General features: G+C 38.1%; 1 protein-coding gene across 2 annotated transcripts in view; it reads left to right on the forward strand.

Moving 5' to 3' along the window:
• The first annotated feature begins 10,017 nt into the window (after nt 1–10,017).
• The window catches only part of LOC135200100 (nucleolar protein dao-5-like), a 43,859-nt gene continuing 35,959 nt past the window's right edge, over nt 10,018–17,917 (forward strand). For both annotated transcript variants that reach the window (XM_064228432.1, XM_064228425.1), the window contains exon 1: nt 10,018–10,176. In XM_064228432.1, the coding sequence (XP_064084502.1) occupies nt 10,078–10,176 (99 nt within the window). In that variant the 5' untranslated portion in view covers nt 10,018–10,077. The remainder of the gene's footprint in view (nt 10,177–17,917) is intronic.

Raw genomic sequence — 17,917 nt, forward strand, 5'->3', positions numbered from 1 at the left:
AAGTTACGAGACATTCTTAATCTTACTTTTTTACAGAAATTATCTACATCATTGAGATTTCGCTACTGCGAGTTTTTTATCTTTGAGTGCCTGTTTCCAGAAGTTCTACTGAAATATCATAATCATATATTATGTTAATTTTATCATTTTGGGTGATTATTAATCCCTTACGTAACAAATCATATTAAACAGTGAATATGCGTTTACGCAGTGGACGTCTGATTTATACAGATGCATGGATAGGGTCGTTAAGCACCGTAGTGATTAGAAAACACACAAAAAACAAGTGGAACACCCGTACAAAATCTATATAAATTAGAGGTAACACTATTTCGGGTCATGACAATAAATGCTCCTTTGCAAGTCCCGATCGCAGTTTTAGCCTTGAGTTTTTTTAGTTATATAAAATATCGAACCTCAATGACTCAACTTAACTTTAAAAATATGGCTGGATTGCAAGGAATAACATGTCTGTAAAAAACTTTCATCAGGCTAAATGCGCTGACCAGGATCCCTCACTATTTCAAATTTTAGCAAAGAATGAAGTACAAACAGTTTAATATTGAATGCAGTAGTGATAACTTGTCTTATTAGTAATCGCTCAGTTTTCCTAATAGTTCGTCATTCATTGCTTTATACGTAACCAGCAACATAATGCTAAAACACAATACGTTGCCGATGGTAATAAAGAGAAGGATCCTAATTATTACAAAAAGAAATAGAAACAGTAGCCCGTTCAGAATCAAACAAGCAAACTCGGTTACTGTGTCACCTAGTCAAGCGGTCAAGGTTAGTTAAATCTGCCGAGTGTTCAAAGCATAGCAAATTCCACACAATAAGCGACTCTAGCAGAGTGGGGAAAAGCGATGTTGGTTCATACATGCCAATATCATTTTTTGAATTAAAAAGGATTTTTCCTATGAAACACACGACCGTATAAAGTAATCAGAGCAGGTTATCGTTTTTTTTAATACCTAAGTTATTATAAAGCAGTGGTGATAAAGCCCGACTGTACCGCCGTAAAAAATTTAGAATATCTTGTTTATTGCCTTTAGTACAAAGTAATAATCCTGTATTTTACGGGACTCACCGTCTGTTGTTCGAACTTCCCTAATGAGAAGTCCGGATAAGCGAGCGTTTACAGATACCTCTATAGTTATAAAAAACATTGATCTGTATCTAGTGTAATTGTAAGATTCATCTAGGGGTATACAAAATATTATCTTACATCCTGCAAATAAGGCGTGTTTATCAAATGAAAATCCTATAAACCTTCAAACATATTGAAATCCGTTTGAACAAAAAGAGACAGTTAATCAATAAAACTTATATAGAGGAACTATACATTTGTCTCATAAATCGTAACATTGTTCAAATGACCCAACAAAATTCTCCCACAACCGCAGTCGCAGTTTGCACGCAAAATCTCGAGAAACATGCACCCTCGAATGTCTTAGTGCGTGTAAAAAGACTTTGCTGGGAAATGAAATTTTAATCCTTCCCGACACTCTGAAATATAACGATTTCCGCGAACAAAGCCCTATACACGGTTGACTCGTAGCAACAAGTTAATATAGTAATCCACAAAAAACCTATACATATAAATATCGCATTTTTTATTGTTGCTAATTTTTAATCCCGCCCAACCAGTCGTAGATGAATCTCTGATAATCTATCTAAAGTAATATCCGTAAAGTCATTCAAGCAGAGGTGATTCAGCAGAAATTTTTTTTTATCTTTTACTGAATACCAGGAAGTTTCTCCACTGGCGAGTGATCTCTGGAAAAAACGGATGTAATTTAACACAAAACACACGGTCTAAGGACAAACATAAAGCTATTTACGTACCTTCGTATAGATTCTCAATGAAATTTCAAAAATGGAGATAAATGACGAAGTTGAAAAAATGTTAGTAATAGGAGTCATTAGGAAATCAAATAAGCCCATATAATTTTTCCTCAAATGTCATGCCATAAAAGATCGGACTTGGCGTATCTGCGTTAGAATTTCTGTCCGCTTAAACAAGGAAACAACTCCCGATAGTTTCCAGTGCGATGTACCGACGACATCTTATCTCTGTTAGGTTAGAATAAATTTTTTTCACCAACTTGGACTTACTTAGCCTGATACCATTACCTAGGTGATTGTACCTCATACACCGTTTTCAGCACACTCAGGGGACATTATCAATTTTTACGTATGCCTCCGGCTTACGTTGCGCCCCAATTACAATATAGTGTTTGGAGATTTTTAGGGGATACCCTACATGCCTATTGGTTTGTCTTATAATCTTTTCTAATACCTTAGAAGTACATTCACATAAACTAGAGCTAGTGCTACAGAGACAAAGACAAATAATCTCAGAGTAAAATATCTAAATGTGAGTTTTTAAAAAAACCGAACATGTTTATCTAGGTTTTATGTGTCTAGTCAAGGTCTTAAAAGTAGTCCATGGTAAGGTGTCGGCTATTCATAACTTTCCGGTACTTATTAACGTAAAAGGATGATACAGCACTTTTGCGCTGTAGTGGGTATTACAATCGTATGTAAATATGTAACTCTTCAATCATGACAGCTCCTTTAACAGATCTTACGAAGAAGAGCAGATTTATTATGGTCTGAAAAGCATCAACAGGCGTTCGATATCTTAAAAGCGGAAAAATGCAGCTCACCTAACTTAAAAATCCCTGATTTAAATAAAGAATTTTTTTATTGCAACAGACGCCTCAGACCAAGGGGTAAGAGGGTATTACTTCAGTAATATGATAAACAGTTCTTCCCTATAGCTTTTTATTCACGTAAAACTAAAGCCCTCTGAAAGTAAATATGCAGTAATAGGCAAGGAAGGGCTAGGTATCTTTAACACTAGTACATTTTAAGTTCATAATCTATGGCTATCCTGATAAGTCCTTTCTGAACATGAGTCCTTTACCGAGTTTTTCAAAGGCTTTAATCACAGTCCCAAAAGGAACTCGGTGACAAATGATCATTCAGGTCTTTGGAGCCAAGATAAGATATCTACCTGGGAAAGCAAATATCATAGCTGACGCATTATCCCGCAATCCCGCACCATACAGCAAAGAACCATTAATTAGACTAAAAGATATAGAAACATCCGTGCTTATTGTTAAAACCGTATCTAAACAAGAAAATTCCTTAACCCAAGAGATCGCGACCATTGAATATCTGGGTTGGAGCGCAGAACTGTTACAAACTGAACAAAGCAAGTGTCAACAGTGATAAGCAAAAACAATAAACACCAAACAATAAACACTTCGAACGGAAACAAGGTCAGCAGCTAAGCAAAACCAATAAACACTTCGAACGGAAACAGGTCAGCGGCTAAGCAAACCAATAAACACTTCGAGCAGAAACCCTAAAGCAAAAATATATTTAAAGTATGTGTATCAGAATAATGTAATCAAATGTAATATATATGTAGGTCCGTGACGAGGAAAACCCGAAGAACACAGCAGATGACTAACGACCAGGTAGTAATAATAATCTCTTTCATACCAATCGTCATAAACTGGTTGCATTCCGTCATCCAGGGTTCCCTACTATGTCACAGAGAGCCAATCACTGTTTTTTACTGGCCTACAATGCTTACAGATATAAAAAGCACATAACTAATTGTAACACGTGTCATGAAAACAAGGGATACACTAAGACACCTGTCAGTTTAGGAGCCTATCCTGTGCCAAATCAATCCTTGAAAGAATATACGTAGTTATTAACAGAATTACGAGTCTGACAGAGGGAATAAACACTTCTTAGTGTCAATAGTTCCTTGACACGTTATATAGAATTAAATAGCACTAAAAACAAACACCGCAATTGAGTGCATTAGGAATATTTATGAGTGCCTAAATCAGTAAACATGGAATTCAACACATGATAATCTGACTCGGGTGGTGTAAATCAATAATAATCTCCTTAACATGTTGTGTGAATTCCTTTCCATTAAGAAAAACCATAATATATTTTATCACCCAGAGTCAATCGGTTTGGTAGAATAACGGATTAATTAAATAGGAAGTGTCAATGTCTTACGAGTTACAACTCGTGATGTTGGATCCGAAACTGGATTATAGCGGTTCTCGCGGTTTTAAATACCTTTATCATTTATATCTTGTATCTATAGAATTGATGCCGCAAGTAGCCTTATACGGTACGCCGCTAGAACACTTTTCCACATATTCAAGCCAACCATTAATTTATCAAATATATGATATATATATAAATAAAATAAATATAAAAAAAAATAAGATAAATATGGATACAAGTGGAGTCAATATAATACACTCCGTAAGAAGTCGGAAGGGTTACAAATTATAATAAAAAAGGAATCACGATAAAATCAATAAGCAAAACGTAACCATAGATAATTAAATATCCAAATATATATGCGTAAAGATTTGAACTCTAACTTAACGCTTTAGTAATGACAAATAAGCTAAAAGTTCAAACACATATCCAAAATCTACTGACATATTGTCTGTCCCGGTGATTTATATTCGTAGTCAATGAAAAAAAATTAAATAAATAAATAAATAAATAAAATAATAATAAATAAAATAAAATAAAAGAGAATTTAAAGTCAGGAAGTCTAGAAGTGAAAATGTTATCTATGAAATAATCCTATATGAATCTTATACAGGTTAATAATATATATAGATTTGTATGGAAACCTTTTTCATATAGTTTGAATAAGGAATATTTAATTTAACATAATTACAATTATGCAGATTTCCAACATGAAACTAATATATTGTTCAATTTTGGTACTGTTTTTTTTTCAGACATTTTTTTCGTGTGGGTCGTGGTATTAAAAGATAATAAATTTATCCTAAAGTCGTATTTATTACAGCAAGTAACGTAACTCTTAGCTGGCTGAGAACAATCTCCTGCCAAGTGACGACGTCATCATTGCCGTATCAGCATTTGTTCCTTTTAACCTCAATAATCTGCTTGCACAGGCTTCATCTGTGTGTCGTCTCTGCTTGCGAAGCAGGTTGCTGGAGAAAGGAATGCTTAGCCCGAACTTCTCATGGGCAAGGCAGACGTTAGGTACAAGTGTCTATCGGTATGCGCAAAGCAACTTGCCAATCATTTTAAAATTAATAAACAAAATAAGGAAATAGAATTTCTATAACATCAAAATGAATTAATTTTTCTGAACCTCATAGACATTTAGAGTATCACGATATGGATATGGATTATTTACTTGCAACATTAGCTTATTACAATCCAGGTAAATCACATTCATGGGAAAATGTCACATTTTCTTGAAAAACCCAAAGTTTATATAGAAATTAGTTACATAGTGGGTTTTTCGTTGCATCTCCTATCTATTATTAAAGTTTTTAAAATTAACCCCAGAGGATGCGCGCGAGAAAATTGAATATGAAACTTTTGTTAGGGGCACATAGGATCAGATTTTTATCACAACTTAATTTCAGTTAGCATAGAGAAATACAGAATCATGATTAATCTTCTCTTTGACTCTTATGTTGCCTGGGCAATCTTACAAATAGCTCCGTTTTCCACTTCTTTGCTCTAGTAATTCACTACCAGTAATGTCGAATTTTCTTTGGGATTTGTATTGATATCTGTTTATGTTATAATTATGGATATTTTTACAGTCATCATAGACCTGGATAGGTTCACTCATTGTTAATGCCATGGATAAAAAAGTTTGTACAGCGGACTCTTTTGAATTCCAAAATATCAGCGAATTCATGTGGGTAAGTCTGGGTCTAAATGGCTCTCTTCCCTCCCCTGTATTTGGATGTTGTCTGAATTTACTTTGCCCTTGTGACAAGTATAATTTTCACTTGCAGGCTGATTAATGGAACCTGGTTACAGTATCCTGCAGTACGAGAGTTTCACATCGCAACTTCAAAAAATCGTTCGTCGCAGCGGACGACTACAGTCAAGTAACAATCGCCTACAATGTGAAAGGAATTTCATGGACTTCTTCGACCGACACCGTATCTCGTCGTTAATCTCGTTTTCATGCGGAACGCTCCGGCTACTGTCGGAAATCGACTACAAAAAGGGACATACTTCCGACAATTTCGACCCGAAGGATATTCAACTCTACTTTGCTGGCGAAGGACTCGTGCTGGGATGATCTATTCATCGCGAACGTAATCGTGTAGCTTAGGATGCAGAGAATAAGTATGAGCGCAAAAATAGAACGTTGGACCCACCCAGGCAATTTTTTGCCCTTGTTTTAACCCTGTGAAATAGGCCGTTTCATTGGGCTATAGGTGGTTGTCTGGAACTGTGTAATGGACGAAAAGTTGTTCGAACGCTATTTTAAAAGTGAAGTAGTATAAACCTCGGTCATGTATCCTATATATATAACGTATCATGTATCCTATATATAATTGATCATAAATAACAGAGTCGAAATATATCTTTGCGTGTACGCAATAGGAATCTCTTATATAAATGATCATAAATAACAGAATCTAAATATATCTTTGCGTGTACGCAATAGGAATCTATTTAAAGTGCACATATATTAATCATAATATATGAATCCATATACATATGTATAAACAAATCAGGTAGCCTATAATCAATCTGTTACCTTTTATCTTACCAATATCTGCAGTTATTTATGAGTTAGTATATGAACTTAATGAATCAGATATATAAAACAGTTAGCATAAACATTAATAATTTTTATCAATTCATAGAAATTTTTTTTATCAGTTAAAATATGATTGTTATCATGTTAATCTTCATTCTATGCAATTGTCAGAGTACATTAGTATTTTCTGTAGCATATGTATCTTAATGAAATGAAGTGAAAAACTGTATCATTATATATCACGTGATCACTATTATTACCAATATCATTGTTTTATATTTTTATTACTTGAATCAATTCATGTACACCATGAAATTTTTATTTACTTATATATATATATATATATATATATATATATATATATAAATATATATTCACATAGTGTCTGTATCACACTCCTATAAGTCAAATGCAAGTCAAGTTTGAGTAATATTCAGTAGTTGGTTTTGGTAGCTGACCGTGCTGATGTAAGTGTTTACATAATAAAAATATGGAATGTTAGTCCATATATATAAAAGTCTAAAACTAAAGAGGTCAACCAGATTGCTTGCAGGAATGTGATCAGACTAGAGACGCTTAAAGATGACGTATTACAATAAGTATGTAGGCTAAGATAACATGCCGTCACCTGCAGTCATTCAATTGTTTATAAACATTAGTCCAAGCTCCCTGCTTGAGACAACTACCCCGACCTATAATTCAAACGGCCTACGTGATCTGTAGCGTGTCTCATTTTGATTGTGTGTTCGTATGAAACTATGTCATCTGATAGTATGTTCATATGTTCGAGCTACTATCTGCTTCCTTCATAACTTGTAACAGAGATGTAGAACAAGCAGAACAGAGTTAGCTATCGTCATTAGAAGACCTGTACCTCTTTACCTAAGCTTTATCATGTAGAGGAATAGGATTAGCCATCATCATTGGCAGAAGCGATCAAGCTATCGTTATTAGAAGACTTGTACAATCATATCTGATCTTCAGCATGTAAAACTTCAGAAGAATACATATATTTTTATATTTCGTGTTTTCTACAAGAACCTCCTCACCATGAGTTTAACACATCGTCGTAATAACTAACAAGATAGTACCGACTTCGTAAGTGATCTACAAACCCCAAGACACTCCATTGAAGATGGAAGTGCAATACCAACCGACTTAGCGTATAGATTATCGCAAGTCTAACATTACCTCATAGGGCGCCTTATCATACAAGGCACAAGCCCTAATATATATATATATATATATATATATATATATATATATATATATATATATATATATATATATATATATATATATATATATATATATATATATATATATATATAAATATATATATATATATATATATATATATATATATATATATATATATATATATATGTGTGTGTGTGTGTGTGTGTGTGTGTGTGTGTGTGTATACATATATATAGCAGTACACAAGGCAAAGTTCTTAAAAGAAAAAGAGGGGGAAAGAAATGCAAAGCGATGATGTAAAATAGACTACAATTTTACTTATATTTATTCAGCTGCAAATAACGTCATATTAGGTATTTTCCTCATTCACGAATATCCTTACTTATGACGGACATTCATGGGAATCGTCAGCATGGTATAAGATTATCTAAAGAATATGTAAAATCAAACCAAATAGGCAATTCTAATCTTCCTACGCCTTTGCCATTAAACATAGCACGTGTGTAAACATAAGTGTACAACGTTTACCCTCACGATTCCTCCCTATTATCTCTTTTAATCATTTGTCTGGAAGCCGGCAGTGTTGCCAACAATTGTAGAGGACTTCGCAGTTTCACATGACAGCATTAGCGTGTAATTAAAGCACAATTTCAAGGGAAAAAGAATACTTATCGATAGATTTAGTTCATTAATGGGAGGTTTGTTACATCATCGATAATTCTGTTAATATTTATCTGTTTGTTGATGCTTCTCCTCTCCGTTTTTTATTGCTCACATGTACATTTCAATCATGACTTTTATTCTTGGCAGAGACATATTTCACATATTTCTTTTCCTGAAGCTCAGGTTTAAACACTCTTCTTGGTTTTAGTTCCCTTTACTAATAGCAAGCACGACGGAAAAAAATCTGTGGCCATTATAGAGACCTTAAATTCTATAATTATTTCTTAATGACTCAAACTTTATTTTTTGAAACCTCAAAGTCTATCGTTTTTATTCTAGAGACCTCAAATTCTATGGTTTTTCTTATAGAAACCCCAAATTATATTATTATTCTCCTAGAGACCTGAAATTCTACAATAATATTATTCTGCTATAGATCTGAAATTCTATCTTCGCCACTCAAATTCTACATATAATCAATCATCTAGAGACCTAAAATTCAACAATTATTCCTCTAGAGACGGCAAATTCCATAATTATTATTCTAGTGACCTAAAATTCTACTATTTTTCTTCTCTAGATTTAAAATTCTGTCTAGACAACTCAAATTCTACAATCAATCTTCAAGAGTAATAAAACTTTAACTATTCCTCTAAAGAATCTCAAATTCTGCAATTATTTTTCTAGATGCGTCAGATTTCATAACCATTCTTCCAGAGACCTCAAATTCCACAATTGCTCCTCTTCTGCGGAACCGTGCCCAAGTTGCTCGACAGAGAGACCCAAAATGGGTCTCATCATGTCTTCAGGTTCTTCTGGGGATCTATATTTCTATATAGAGACGCTAAATTCTTTAGCGTTCTAGAGGCCCCAAATTCCATAACAATTCTTCTAGAGACGTCAAATTCTATAACCATTCTTCTAGATACCTCAAATTCTACAGCCATTCTTCAAGGGACCTCAAATTCCATAACCATTCTTCTAGAGACCAAATTCTACAATAAATCTTGTAGAGACATCAAATTCTACAACTATTCTTTTAGAGACTCCAAATTCCATAATAATTCCTCTAGAGACCTCAAATTCTATAACATCCCTCTATTCTGTAACCATTCTTGTAGACACCTTTAAATTCCATAACAATTCTTCTAGAGAATTTAGATTCCATAACAATTCTTCTAGAGAACTCAAATTCTGTAACCATTCTTCTAGAGACCTCAAATTCTACAACCATTCTCCTAGATACCTTAAATTCTGCAATTAATCTTCTAGAGACCTCAAATTCTGTAACCATTCTTGTAGAAACCTCAAATTCTATAACAATTCCTCTATTCTGTAAACATTCTTGTAGAAGCCTTTACATTCTGTAACCATTCGTCTGGAGACCTCAAATTCTACAACTATTCTTCTAGGGACCTCAAATTCCAAAACAATTTTTCTAGAGACCTCAAATTCCATAACAAAAATCTTCTAGAGACCTCGAATTCCACAACCACTCTTCTTCTTCCGCGGAATCGTGACCACGTTGCTCACGGGACACGGGGTCCCGCGTCTTGACGTTCTGGCAACAGTGCTCGTAGGTTGTTTAGTCCTTTAAAATCGCAGCAAACATGGCCGATACCGCTGAAATTACCAAAGCTCTTGTGTTTTCGTATTTAACCCAGACGGACGCCAGTTTGGCGAAGTCAGTCACGAAGAAGTTAGGCCAGGTAAGTGGAGATTTGGTTGAAAGTGGCCAAATGGCGAGTTAGTCCAAATTTAGAGGGTTAAATGTAGGTTATTCAGGCGTCTTTTGCTTTGGGGGGGTAAACATCTCTTCGTACATACACGTGGGGTGATGGATGTATAAATCCCTATTGTGCCTGTTGTTGTTTCTGACGCGTTGTTTTGACGTTGTTCGTTTGTATTTTCGTGCCGAAATTAATTTAGGTTGGTTGTGTGGTTCAATGACGTTTGTTATTACTTTAGGGTGGGTTAAAATTTGCTCTTGTGCGCATTAACCCACACGTGGGTTGAATGATCCAATGCCCAGTCTGCAAGTTGTTGATTTTTACTCGTTTTTGGTTTTTTATTCATATTTACCCATATTTCCTCTTGAAAATGTAGTATTTAGCCCTTAAATACCCTTAAACTTATCTTAGGCACTTATTTAATGTTATACCTTTTGCTGTTATTTAATGTTAGAAGCAAGTTTGAGGGGTCTTGAGTTACCTAATGTAACCATACTGTACCTTAAACTAACTTGCAGTGTTAAGAATAACCATACTTTTAAACTAATAGGGTAAAAAACCGTAGGGTCCAGTGTGGACCATGTACGGTCAGCTTGGACAACCCCAAAAAAAGTACATTTTAACGCGTCCTGACATCGGAGATGGGATCAGTCGCGACTTGTTTTTGGTGAGAAACGGAGCTAAAGACCTCTACTCTCCTTTCGAAGTAAGTATTTTCTCCAAAGTTAGAAATTAAGGCCACATTTTAAGATTTAAACAGAGGGTACTGAAATGGTGGTACAAGGCAGTCCAAATCTCACCAAAACGCGTTCAACATTTTTAGGGGAAAAAACCAGCGACTACCAACCCTTATCACGGTTTTCAGGTCTTATTCACTCTATATTTAAATGGTGAAACAAGAATACAATTTCAACTCCAAGCATACCATTCAAAAGATGGAAGTTTCGTCAATATAGGGTAGATCACCACGGCAGGCCAACCAGGCCACCTACATTCAACGTTTGCCATCCTCCGTAAAAGTACATTTTAGGTAAAATATCACAGCAGGCCAAGCAGGCCACCTACAATCAACGCAGCCACCCTCCGAAAAAGTACATTATAACGCGTCCTGACACTGGAGATGGGCATCAGTCGCGACTTCTTGTTGGTGAAAAACGGAGCTAAAGACCTCTACTCTCCTTTCGAAGTAAGTATTTTCTCCAAAGTTAGAAATTAAGGCCAAATTTTAAGATTTAAACAGAGGGTACTGAAAAGGGTGGCTACGGCAGTGGAAATCTCGCCAAAACGCTTTAGAAATTTTTATTTTTACTTACAACTAAAAATGTTTCGAAGATTGACGCTATCTTGATGTTTACGGAGTCGCTTGTGTCAACAAACTTCCCATTTCATGTGCTAAATTGCACAGCCAACTTGTGACCCAATAGACGCTGGGGCACTTTCATCACAACAATCGTAAACCCACCTCTTACCAGCACTTATTCGTACTTATTCAAGGGGACTACGGCAATCTTCGCGGCGTTTTGCGCTCTTCAATTGTTTATCAGTGTTGTCAATTGGTATGTGTTTACCCTCCAAACTAGGTATAAGACTTACACAAAACCGGGGAAATAAGTGAAATTAGCGTATCTATTTGTAGTATATATACATATTAGAGCAATTTTTATCATTACTGCATTACTATGACAACTAGAATTCATCGAAACAGTTGTAAATGCATCGGCGTATGTGTGACGCTCCACTAGATTGGCAACGATGAGCCATTTTTCCTCACGTCGTCTGCTCGTATACATCCGAAACATTTGTAATTTTTGGGGGTTAATTTGGTTGCAAAAAAGGGATAATGGACATGAATTAAATAAACGTTTTGAAGTGGAGTTCAACTAAATATTGAGTAAAGTAAATAATTAAGGGAATAAAGCTTTGCATCTCATAATCAGTGTTGTCGTCTGCTGCTCGTAACTTTGTTTACGGATGAGTGCTTAGGAAACACGAACAGCAATGGGTAAAACTTGACAAAGCTTGCGCGGCCTATGAAGCGACAAAAAAAAACACGAAAAACGTATGTTTTGGCCTAATTTTCGATAAACATGCAGTTAAATATTAGTATATATAATAAACTATAGAAACGGTAATGGGGGGGGGACCCTGTTGGGAACCGGGGTTTTTGGGTGGGGGAACACAGACAGAATAAAGGGCAAATGGATAGTGTTTCCAGGCGTAATTTTCGTAAAACGGTAAGGGGGACCTATTGGGAAACCGGGGTTTTTGGGTGGGGGGAAACAGAGACAACAAAATTAACACTGGGAAATCCACGAAAACGGCTGTGAGGCTGACCCCTTACTCTACATACAAACCCAATTAACACTGGGAAACCCACGAAAACGGCGGTGAGGCTGACCCCTTACTCTACATACAAACTGACACCGCTAGCCTAAGATGTTTCTTGCCCTACCTAAGAAACATCCCGCATTCGGACATGGCTGGCCCTAGGCTACGTGTTAGGTATATGGTACCGAAACCCACGAAAACGGCTGTGAGGCTGACCTCTTACTCTACATACAAACCCAATTAACACTGGGAAACCCAAGAAAACGGCGGTGAGGCTGACCCTTTACTCTACATACAAACTGACACCGCTAGCCTAATGTTTCTTGCCTACCTAAGAAACATCCCGCATTCGGACATGGCTGGCCTAGGCTACGTGTTAGGTATGAAGCGCCAAAAAAACACACGAAAAACATATGTTTTGGCCTAATTTTCGATAACATGCAGTTAAAGATTAGTAGTTCGAACACATGGGCTGATAGCCACTAAACGCGGAGGTTCGGAGGTGCGGACATGAATGTGCGGACATGATGTGCGGCCCTGTCTACGACTTACAATAAGACCACTACATTTGTAAAGTTTTACCGTTCGAACACATGGGCTGTTAGCCTACAACATTCTAGTATATACCTTTTTTTATCGATAATTTTTTAACATCCATTGTTACTTGTAAAAACTTAGTAATTTCTAGAATGCCATGATTACTGTTTTGGCCGAGTTCACAGTTCGAACACGTGGGCTGTTAGGGTGTAAGTGAATGTTCGGAAATGGTCACCGGCCCTGTCTTCCGCTTGCCAAAATAAGAACACTTATCTGCTATTTACTACCTAAACGCTTTGACCTTAACCAGAAAACATTTACCTTAACTTACAGACATCAATTAACTTACCTTATTATTGGGAGTCGTCAAATTCGTGCTCGGCGGGGAAACAGGAGGTGGGTACAGGTTCGCGACCGCACGCATGAACACGTGAAACCGGGCTTCGTACTTTGGTTACTTTGGAATTTTTTTTTTTTTATTTTCGGCGCCAAGGAGAGATGGTTTGCCACGGTACTTTATCGAACGAGTCCTCCCTTCTGCCGTATTTAGGTACGTCAGCCCTCGCGTCCCTCCAGCAACGTTCGATGTTCTGGGTTTGATGCCCCAGTTTCGGGATCCACAAAATTTTTGGAGTGGTTCACGGTTTCGTGCGTGTAGCCCTCAGTTGCAACTGGGAGTATGCTGCCCAACAGTCGCTGATGATCTTGGTTACCCGGTCAATATACCCTTGCCGTTATTTGGGTAACTAACGTTTTGCCCGGTGAACGGTTCTGGGTACCGGGACCATAAACGTTTTTTTTTGGAAATCACCATTCGAACCCGCCGAACACCCACACTCCTTCAATGTACCTCCCTCTATTGTATTTTCGTTTCCCGAACTTGGCTTCGTCGATTTCGACGATTTTGCCGGGCCCACCTATTGGAGTACTACTATGTTCAATATGATGTAATACAACTTCCCGACAAAAGTTGTACCAATCATTTACGGTACGTTCACATACACTAGCGGCACGTGCAACTTCTCTGAGTACACCGGCTAAAGTTAAAAAAAAAACTAAGAAGAAGAACTTGCTCTATAGAAATATGAAACACTTTCGAACCACGTTCAGTGAAGCCAGACACGTTTAGAAAACGGCAACGTGCTCGACGATCATCCGAATTTTTTATGACTTTATCACACCGGAATCGATTGTTTTTGTCAATTTTACAACGTTAAGCAACTCGGGCACCTATACGTTAACTTTAACACCTTATGCCTTGCAAAAAGGTCGAGGGTTGACTGCCGATCCCTAGAAATAACGGAGATATCAACAATGGTTAAAATCACAACCGTTGCACATCCATTACGTTCGCGGGCTGAAATCAAATGAACGAATTCAGGGGAATGTAGGCAAACCTAGCCGAATCGGGCTTAATCCTAGGCCTACGATTGGTTGGCCTGAATCAAATTTAAATTAGAGCATATGATAGGCCAATTAGAACGAACCTGCGCATGCGCAGTAACGAGAAACTAGTCGGCGCATGCGCAAATGCCTTTGACCCAACCTCCGAAATGCCCCCGACCGTAACGTCGCAAGCGGCGATCGGAAGAACTATTGGAGAGCGACCTTTCGTGCCCCCATTAAGAAGTACTGGGGACTTTACCAAAAATCCTGTTTGGTAACGAAATTGTGTGATAATTAAATTGTCCTATTTTGGTCGGGTAAGTGTAGTCATGGTATCATATAATTTAGAATGAAGAAGAAGTTATCTTCTAGTGGTGTTCTGCCAGTTACGCACTCGTTACCGAGATACAAGGCCGCGAAAGCTTTCTCAAGAATTACCCAGCAATGTGGTTCGAGTGCACTGTGGAGTGAATTAAGACCAAAATGTGTATAATTACAATCAAATAAGCACTGTGGAGTTTCAGTTGTGATGGCAGTAAGGATAAAAACCACCAATGATTAGGGTAGAATATCACAGCAGGGCCAAGCAGGCCACCTACAATCAACACCTAGCCACCCTCCCCGAAAAAGTACATTATAACGCGTCCTGAACCGGACGGAAATGGGAGCATCAGTCCGCGACTTTCTTGTTGGCGTGAAAAAAACGGAAGCCTAAAAGACCTCTACTCTCCTTTCGAAGTAAGTATTTTCTCCAAAGTTAGAAATTAAGGCCAAATTTTAAGATTTAAACAGAGGGTACTGAAAAGGGTGGCCTATTGCAGTGGAAATCTCAACAAAACGCTTTAGAAATTTTTACTTACAACTAAAAATGTTTCGAAGATTGACGCTATCTTGATGTTTACGGAGTCGCTTGTGTCAAACAAACTTCCCATTTCATGTGCTAAATCTGCACACACTTACCCATAGACGCTGGGGCACTTTCATCACAACAATCGTAAACCCACCTCTTACCAGCACTTATTCGTACTTATTCAAGGGGACTACGGCATTCTTTGCGGCGTTTTGCGCTCTTCAATTGTTTATCAGTGTTGTCAATTGGTATGTGTTTACCCTCCAAACTAGGTATAAGACTTACACAAAACCGGGGAAATAAGTGAAATTAGCGTATCTATTTGTAGTAGTATATATACATATTAGAGCAATTTTATCATTACTGCATTACTATGACAACTAGAATTCATCGAAACAGTTTGTAAATGCATCGGCGTATGTGTGACGCTCCACTAGATTGGCAACGATGAGCCATTTTTCCTCACGTCGTCTGCTCGTAAGTATACATCCGAACATTTGTAATTTTGGGGGTTAATTTGGTTGCAAAAAAGGGATAATGGACATGAATTCAATAAACTTTTTGAAGTAGAGTTAAACTAAATATTGAGTAAAGTAAACAATTAAGGGAATAAAGAAGCTTTGCACTCATAATCAGTGTTGTCGTCTGCTGCTCGTAACTTTGTTTACGGAGTGAGTGCTTAGGAAACACGAACAGCAATGTGGTTCGAGTGCACTGTGGAGTGAATTAAGACCAAAATGTGTATAATTACAATCAAATAAGCACTGTGGAGTTTCAGTTGTGATGGCAGTAAGGATAAAACCACTGATTACAAGGTAAGAATGAATTCAGTTCCAACCATAAACCCCGGGAATAACAAGTTTCATACTTTCACTAATATAGGCACAAAAATGTTGTTTTATTGTGCTGATTACAACTGCAATCTTGAGTAAGATCAATAAACGTTACATACATACGCTAACATTGTTCAAATGAGTGCTGGGAAGGCTGGGGAAAGATGGTGGCCGTCACTGATGAGAACCGTCCATGCAAAACGTAGCCGCCATATTGGATTTCAAAACTGCCTTGAAAACATATTTGTTCCGATACGTAATACAAAAACCATCGTCCTTTAACAATAGGAAGTAGCTAGCGCAGCTGGAACGGTCGTAAGCTTCGAACAAGGGAGAACGGTAGTTAACTGCTTGTCCGACAGTCGCGCGCCGCGCGACTGGGAGGTAAACAAATCACTTTTGCTTTGCGCGCGGGTGTGAAGGACGTGTTCGTCATCGCTCTCTGCCCGCTTCATCGTCGTATGCTTTGTTTATATTGTGTTTTCTACTAATGGTTTGTTTGACTTGAAAATGAAACTGTAAGTACACTGTTTTCATTTTCATTACTTAATTATGAACCAACATGGAGTTATCGCCGTAGATGCGGCGATTTCCTCTCTTTTCATGAATTGAACCCTTGAATTATGTCTCGGTGCGAGGGCGGCGCGCTCACGCCGAGTCATGTATTTTGGGCGAAAGTGTGTAATTGAGAAATGTAAGTACTCTTTTCATTATATTTTTGCCCTGTGCGTTCGTTACGAGAGTGTGATTGCGCTCGCACGAGCCTTTTAATTTTGTATAATAGAATGCAATGAAAGTGGATTCGCAATGGCAATATTCTTTTCATTTTCATTTATTTATTTGCATGAAATTTAATTTGGATCAATTTTCGTTCTTACCCGGGAATTGATCCTTACGATTTTTTTTATGTAAAAAATGAAAATCGCAAGCAGTATTCTGTTTCATTTTCATATATATTTTATGATAGCATCATATTATTGGATTCAAGTTTCCGTTCTTACCCGAATTGATCTTTCCCTTAAGTTCTATGAAGTGAATCGCAAGGGCAGTATTCTGTTTCATTTTTCATATTACTTTTCACTGCTGTGCGGGGGTAGGGGAAGCGAAGGTCTGCCAGGAAGTCGTCGGAAAAGCTCTCCCGCGACTCCCTTGGTATCCGATTCTTCGTCTTCCTTCCTGCCCCCCGCTCAGCTTCTTCGTTGTATTTTGTATTTGGGGTCTTCCTTCCGTTCGGGGTGGGGCATGTCTTCCCCCGTGCGTGAGGGAACCCCTCTTACTAATCTATCTATGTTACCGCAGGTGCTACATCCGTGGGAGACGACCTTGGACAGGTATGGACCACCGCGGAGGCAGGGCATGCCTAGCATCCACGGGTCTGCTTGCAGGTGCTAGCGAGGTCTGGGGCGGTCTCCACTACTACCACGGCCGCTTATGCTGCTCCCCCCCTCCTGGTCTTACACTCCCCATGCTGTGTCGATGACGCCGTCTGCCGCTACTAGGGCCGCAGCCGTACCGAGGTGGGGTTGCCGCCGCCGCCTGTTTTCTTCGTGTTGCCTGCCCCAGACTTTCCGCTGTTCCAGCAGCTCGCCCCTGGGATCCGGCCGCCAGGACCCAGGTTCCGCTGGCTGCCGATGATTCTACGAGGCGATCGCTGGGCCTCCGCCGTACCTGCCGCTGATGTGATTTCCCGCTGTTGGCTTGGCTGTCCCTTCTGGGTCTACCGCTGCCGCTGTTCCTGCCGCTCCTGAGCTGGTTGCTGTTCCTGTCGCTCCTGGTTCCTGTGCCT

Source organism: Macrobrachium nipponense, chromosome 23 (assembly GCF_015104395.2).
Source record: "Macrobrachium nipponense isolate FS-2020 chromosome 23, ASM1510439v2, whole genome shotgun sequence".
Lineage (NCBI taxonomy): Eukaryota > Metazoa > Arthropoda > Malacostraca > Decapoda > Palaemonidae > Macrobrachium > Macrobrachium nipponense.